General features: G+C 41.4%; 1 protein-coding gene across 1 annotated transcript in view; it reads right to left on the bottom strand.

The window, feature by feature from the left end:
* Positions 1-5,644: 5,644 nt before the first annotated feature.
* dnal1 (dynein, axonemal, light chain 1) overlaps positions 5,645-6,457 on the bottom strand; it is a 114,364-nt gene continuing 113,551 nt past the window's right edge. Inside the window, exon 8 of the mRNA XM_063032882.1 lies at positions 5,645-6,314. Within this exon, the coding sequence (XP_062888952.1) occupies positions 6,271-6,314 (44 nt within the window). The 3' untranslated portion in view covers positions 5,645-6,270. The remainder of the gene's footprint in view (positions 6,315-6,457) is intronic.

Below are 6,457 nucleotides of genomic sequence, written 5' to 3'. Positions count from 1 at the left end.
ACGGGTCATATTCTACATGGAGGTCGGTGACCAGTGGTGTGCCTCAGGAATCTGTTCTGGGACCCCTTCTCTTTGTGATTTTTATAAATGACCTGGATGAGGAAGTGGAGGGATGGGTTAGTAAATTTGCTGATGACGCAAACGTTGGGGGTGTTGTGATAGTGTGGAGGGCTGTCAGAGGTTACAGCAGGACATTGATAGGATGCAAAACTGGGCTGAGAAATGGCAGATGGAGTACAACCCAGATGAGTGTGAGGTGGTTCATTTTGGTAGGTCAAATATGATGGCAGAAATATAGTACTAATGATAAAACCCTTGGCAGAGTGGAGGATCAGAGGGATCTTGGCGTCCGAGTCCGTAGGACACTCAAAGCGGTTGCGCAGGTTGACTCTGTGGTTAAGAAGGCATACAGTACATCGGTTTTCATCAATCATGGGATTGAGTTTAGGACTCAAGAGGTAATGTTGCAGCTATATAGGACCCTGGTCAGACCCCACTTGGAGTACTGTGCTCAGTTCTGGTCACCTCACTACAGAAATGATGTGGAAACTATAGAAAGGGTGCAGAGGAGATTTACAAGGATGTTGCCTAGATTGGGGAGTATGCCTTATGAGAATAGGTTGAGTGAACTCGGCCTTTTCTCCTTGGAGCTAGGGAGGGTGAGAGGTGACCTGATAAGATGATGAGAGGCATTGATCATGTGGATAGTCAGAGGCTTTTTCCCAGGGCTGAAATGGCTATCATGAGAGGGCACAGTTTTAAGGTTCTTGGAAGTAGGTACAGAGGAGATGTCAGGCTAAGTTTTTTTTACGCGGGGGTAAATTTTTACACAGAGTGGTGAGTGTGTGGAATGGGCTGCTGACGACAGTGGTGGAGGTGGATATGATAGGGTCTTTTAAGAGACTCCTGGATAGGTACATGGAGCTTAGAAAAATAGAGGGCTATGGGTAACCCTAGGTAATTTCTAAAGTAAGTACATGTTCGGCACAGCTTTGTGGCAGAGGGCCCTGTATTGTGCTGTAGGTTTTCTATGTTCTACTCAATCCAAGATAATACCACAACCTCATAAGATGAAGAACTCTAACAGATTTGTCAAGCAAGATTTCCCTTTAAGGAAACCATTCTAACTTTGACTTATTTTATCATTAGTCTCCAAGTACCCTGAAACCTCATCCTTAATAGATTCCAACACTTTCCCAACCACTGAGGTTAGGCTAACTGACATTTAATTTCCTTTTTTTTTGCCTTCCTCCCTTCTTAAAGAATGGAGTGAAATTTGTAATGTTCCAGTACTCTGGGACCATGCCAGAATAAGTGATTCTTGAAAGATCATGACCAATGCATCCATTATCTCCTCGGTAACCTTTCTCAGGACTCTGGGATGTAGTCCATCTGATCCAGGTGTCTTACCCACCTTAAGACCTTTGAGTTTGCCTAGCACCTTTTCCTTTGTGCAACGGCATTCACTCCTGCTCCCTGACACTCATGGACTTGTGGCACACTGCTAGTGTCTTCCACAGTGAAGACAGATGCAAAATACCCATTAAGTTAATCTGCCATTTCTTTGTCCCCCATACCTATCTCACCAGCATCATTTTCCAGTGCCCCATTATCAACTCTCATCTCCCTTTTACTCTTTATATAACTGAAAATACTGTTAGTATCCTGCTTTATATTATTGGCTTATTAGTTTCCCCCCATTTCATCTTCTTGCTTCTTCAGCTTTTTTGTTGTCTTTTGTTGGAATTTAAAAGCTTCCTAATCATCCAACTTCCAACTCACTTTTGCTACCTTAAGCCCATTCCTTCACTTTTATGCAGTCCTTAAATTCCCCTGTCAGCCACAGTTGCCTAGCCCTACCACTTGAGAACAACTTCTTCTCTGGGACATATCTATCCTGCACCTTGTGAACTATTCCCAGAAACTTGAGCCATCTCTGCTCTGCTGTCAACCCCACCAATATCCACCTCCAATCCACCTGGCCAAGCTCCTCTCTCATGCCTCTGTAAATCCCATTGTGATACTGATACTTTTGAGTTATGCTTCTCGCTCTCAAATTGCAATATGAATTCAATCATATGATCACTGCCTCCTAAAGGTTCCTTTATATTAAGCTCCCTAATAACATCTGGATTTTTGCACAACACCCAGTCTAAGATAGCCTTTCCCCGGGTAAGCTGAAGCACAAACTGCTCTAAAAGTCCATCCCATAGTCATTCAACAAATTCTTTCTCTTGTGATCTGACACCAACATGATTTTCCCAAAACCCTTGCATATTTAAGTCCTGCATTACAATTGTGTCATTACTCTTATTACATGCCTTTTCCAGCTCCCTTTGCAATCTCAACCCCACATCTTGGCTGCTATTTGGAGGCCTATATGATTCCCATAATGGTGCGTTTTTTTACCCTTGCTGTTTCTGAACTCCACCCACAAAGATTGAACATTCTCTGACCCTATGTCATCTATTTCTAAAGATGTAATTCTATCTCTTACCACCAGAGCCACACCACCACCTATCCTTTCGATACAAAGTATATACTTTGAGGTTAAGCTCCCTTCTAAAGCCTTATTTCAGCCACAACTCAGTGATGCCCACAACATCCTACTGACCAATCCCTAATTGTGCCACAAGTTCGTCCACCTTCTTCCAAAGGCGTCCTAGACCCTGGCACCCGGGAGGTAACATTTCATTTGAGTATCTGTGTATCTCATTCTTCTCCACAGAACCTCCTATCTGTTTTCCTATCAAATCCTCTATCACCACAGCTCGCCACTTCTCCCCCTTTTCTTTCTGAGCCACAGGCCTGCCTACCCTTCCCACTTTTATTGATCCCAAGATGGAGCACACTGGTTGAATGTCTTCCTTGCTGTAAAATCCTTTAAAGTCAAGGAAAGAGTTCCTTTGCCCTGGTAACATGCCACAAAACAACATTTGAGCGATGAATCTGTGGAATGCTCTGCCACAGACAGCACTTGGAGGTCAAGTCTGTAGGTACATTTAAGGCAGAAGTTGACAGTTTCATGTTCAGTCATGGCGAGAAGGCAGGTGTATGGAGTTGAGTGGAATCCGGGACCGGCCATGATGGAATGGCAGAGCAGACTCGATGGACTGAATGGCCGAATTCTCCTCCTCTGTGTTAAACAGTAAGGAGAGTGAATATGTGGAGTGGCCACCTACTGAAAGATCCCTATCAGATGGTTCAATTCTGCATGCTCATCAGGACTAGGTGGAGGAAGATCTTATTCACCTCATTGGAGCAAAACATTTATTGATGCTGGAAATTTAATCCAAAACAGAAAATTTTGGAAGCACTTGTCTAGTTAGGCATCAAGTGTGGGAATTTGACATCTTGTGTCAGGGACCCTTAGAAGAGCAAGAAAACTGTTTAAAATTGCAGAGAGGTGACAGCTTACCTGTAACAGGACATAGCAAAGTTAAGACCAGAAAATATAAGAGCAGAATTAGGCCATTTGCCCCATTGACTCTGCTTCACCATTTCATCATGGCTGATCTATTTTCCCTCTCAACCCCATTCTCCTGCCTTCTTCTTGTAACCTTTTTCATACTGACCTATCAACCTCTGCTTTAAATACACCCAATGAGCTAGCTTCTACAGCCACCTATGGCAATGAATTCCACAGTTTCACCACCCTCTGGCAAAACAAATTCCTCCTCATCCCTATTCTAAATGGACATCCCTCTATTCTGAAGCTGTGCCCTCTAGTCATCGACTCTCCCCACTATAGGAAACATTCTCTCCACATTCACTATCTCAGCCTTTCCACATTCAACAGGTTTCAATTAGATTACCCCTCATTCTTCTAAATTCCAGCAAGGCCCAGTGCTATCAATCGCTCCTCGTAAGATATTTCATTCCTGAAATTATTCTCATGAATCTCCTCTGAACTTTCTCTAATGTCAGCATATCTTTAAGTAAGGGACCAGAAGAATCACAATACATCAAGTGAGGCCTCACCAATGCCTTATAAAGCCTCAGCATTACATCCTAACTTTTATACTCTTATCCTCTTGAAATGAATGCTAACATTGAACTTGTCTTCACTACAGATGCAACATGCAAGTTAACCCTTTGCACCTCGGATTTTTGAATTTTCTGCCCATTTAGAAAATAGTCTATGCTTTTACTCCTTCTACCAAAATGCATAACCATATACTTTCTGACACAGTATACCATCTGCCACTTCTATGCTCATTCTCCTAATCTGTCTTAAATCCATCTGCAGCCTCCCTGCTTCCTCAACACTACCTGCTCCTCCACCAAACTTGGCCAAAAAGCCATCAATTCCATCTTTGATATACAGCATAAAAACAAGTGGTCCCAACACAGACCTCGTGTGAAACACCACTAATCACCAGCAGACAACCATATTTATCCCCACTCCTTCGCCTCCAAATCAGCCAGTCTCTATCCATGCTAGTATCTTTCCTGTAATACCATGGGCTCATATCTTGTTCAGCAGCCTCACATCAAAGGCCATCTGAAAATGCAAGTACACAACATCTACTGATTCTCCTTTGTCTATCTTTGAGGAATGCAGAAGAAACTTACCAGAAATTTACTCACACAATGGCCACTCTGCTTGTCTCTACCTTATTTTTATTTGCCCTTGCTAATGATTTGCGATTTGATTAGGCTGCCAGGAAAAAGCTGAAAGCCTGTGAATTCTCTTTTTTAAATCTCTTGCCCCGACCTGTGATATTAAATGATTAACAATCATTTTATAAGGCAGCTGGCAGTAAACGGAAAGGAGTGGTACAGCCATGTGTGTGGAGAGGAGGGAGGCAGGAGAGGAAGCAGTAAATGCCAATGGGAAGGACGCACAGGAGCCTTAGTTCCCACACCACCAGATTTAGGAACAGTTGTTACCCCTCAACCATCAGGCTCCTGAATCAGCGTGGATAACTTCGCTCACTTCAATACTGAACTGTTCTATCACCTATGGACTCGCTTTCAAGGACTCTACAGCTCATGTTGTCAATATTAATTAATATTGTAATTGCAGAGTTTGTTTTCTTATGCACATTGGTTGTTTGTTCGTCTTCATATGTAGTTTTTCACTGATTCTATTGTGTTTCTTTGCATCTCCTAAAAATGGCCACAAGAAAATGAATCTCAGTAGTGTATGGTGACATGTACCTACTTTGATAATAAATTTACTTTGAACTTTAAATTCAGGCACCTAAATAAACTACCATCAGTAATAGTTCTCATGAGAAAGGAAGTTAGCATCCTTACCAGTACAAACCCTTATGTGACTCCAGGTTCATGAATGTTATTGACGTTTTGGAAAACACTGGGGATGGACAACAAATTTAAAAACTTGACTGTACATATGCGGATAGGAGACAGATAGAAGATTAGCATAGATGAGGTAATTGGCAGCACCTGAATACAAGCCATACAAATTTCATAGAGGGCCGAAAGTTTCCAAATTAGTGTTGCACTTTGAAAATAATATGCATTCCAACTCCTAGACAGTCTACAAAAGTAGTGAAAAGGCTTTGGGTAAATTGTTGGGGAGGAGGAGTGATTAGGTGCTGGGGGATGGGGGGAATTGGGGCATTGTTGTGGAGGTGAAAAATCATTAGAAAGACATGAGAAAGTTAATCTTCTTTAATAGTTACCAGAATAAATCATTTTCCACAAGATTGTGCATACACGTACATCTTCTTCTGATAAATAATTTTGTATAAAACAGATAAAATCACTTTACAAAAATAAGAATATCACTTATAAAGTATGTCTGTTTGATGGAATAAGCATGGAGAAAAGCTGATGTTTTATTGCATTATCCAATAAGTAAGGGTAGGGCCTAATCCAATAATATTCATTGACCACATGCCTAGATTGTAACAATATTCATTTATATTACAATTGTTAAGAGTTTTAAAGAAAGCAATTTCATGTGCTTTACCAAAAATGAGCAATCGTTTACCATGTTGGCAAACAGTTAACGCACCTGCCACATAAAAGGTAGAAATTTTTTAAAAACTGTAATTCAAGCTATTATTTTCCTGTTCGTGGTTGAAGTTTTTCAGTGTTGGCCAGCAGATTTCAGATGATCACATTGTTTCAACAAACACAACAACAAAACAAAAAATCACATAGGCAACATGACAACAACGTGCTAGGAAAGTTCCAAAGACTGCAGGTTGTGATCATCTTCACAATGTTCACTTGCAAGGAAGATACAGAAAGTGCAATAGGAAGGTCTTTCGGTCATCAGCCTCAGTGATGTGAGAGTTAGTCCTCAGCCTCTTCTTCCACCTGTTTAATGACAGGCACCCCTACATTTACAAAAGATTACACAGTTAGAAAATTGTTTGCCATTTGACAACTGACAATTCCTCATTCAAGCTTAAGGATCCACTGATGAACCAGCACATTTCATGACTGAAGAATGCAAGACACAAGTCCCTTTGAAGCATAA

The sequence above is a fragment of the Mobula hypostoma genome, chromosome 1 (genome assembly GCF_963921235.1).
Source record: "Mobula hypostoma chromosome 1, sMobHyp1.1, whole genome shotgun sequence".
In the NCBI taxonomy this organism is placed as follows: domain Eukaryota; kingdom Metazoa; phylum Chordata; class Chondrichthyes; order Myliobatiformes; family Myliobatidae; genus Mobula; species Mobula hypostoma.
Note: the sequence above shows the minus strand (reverse complement) of the source record. Positions and strands in the feature narration are given on the sequence as shown.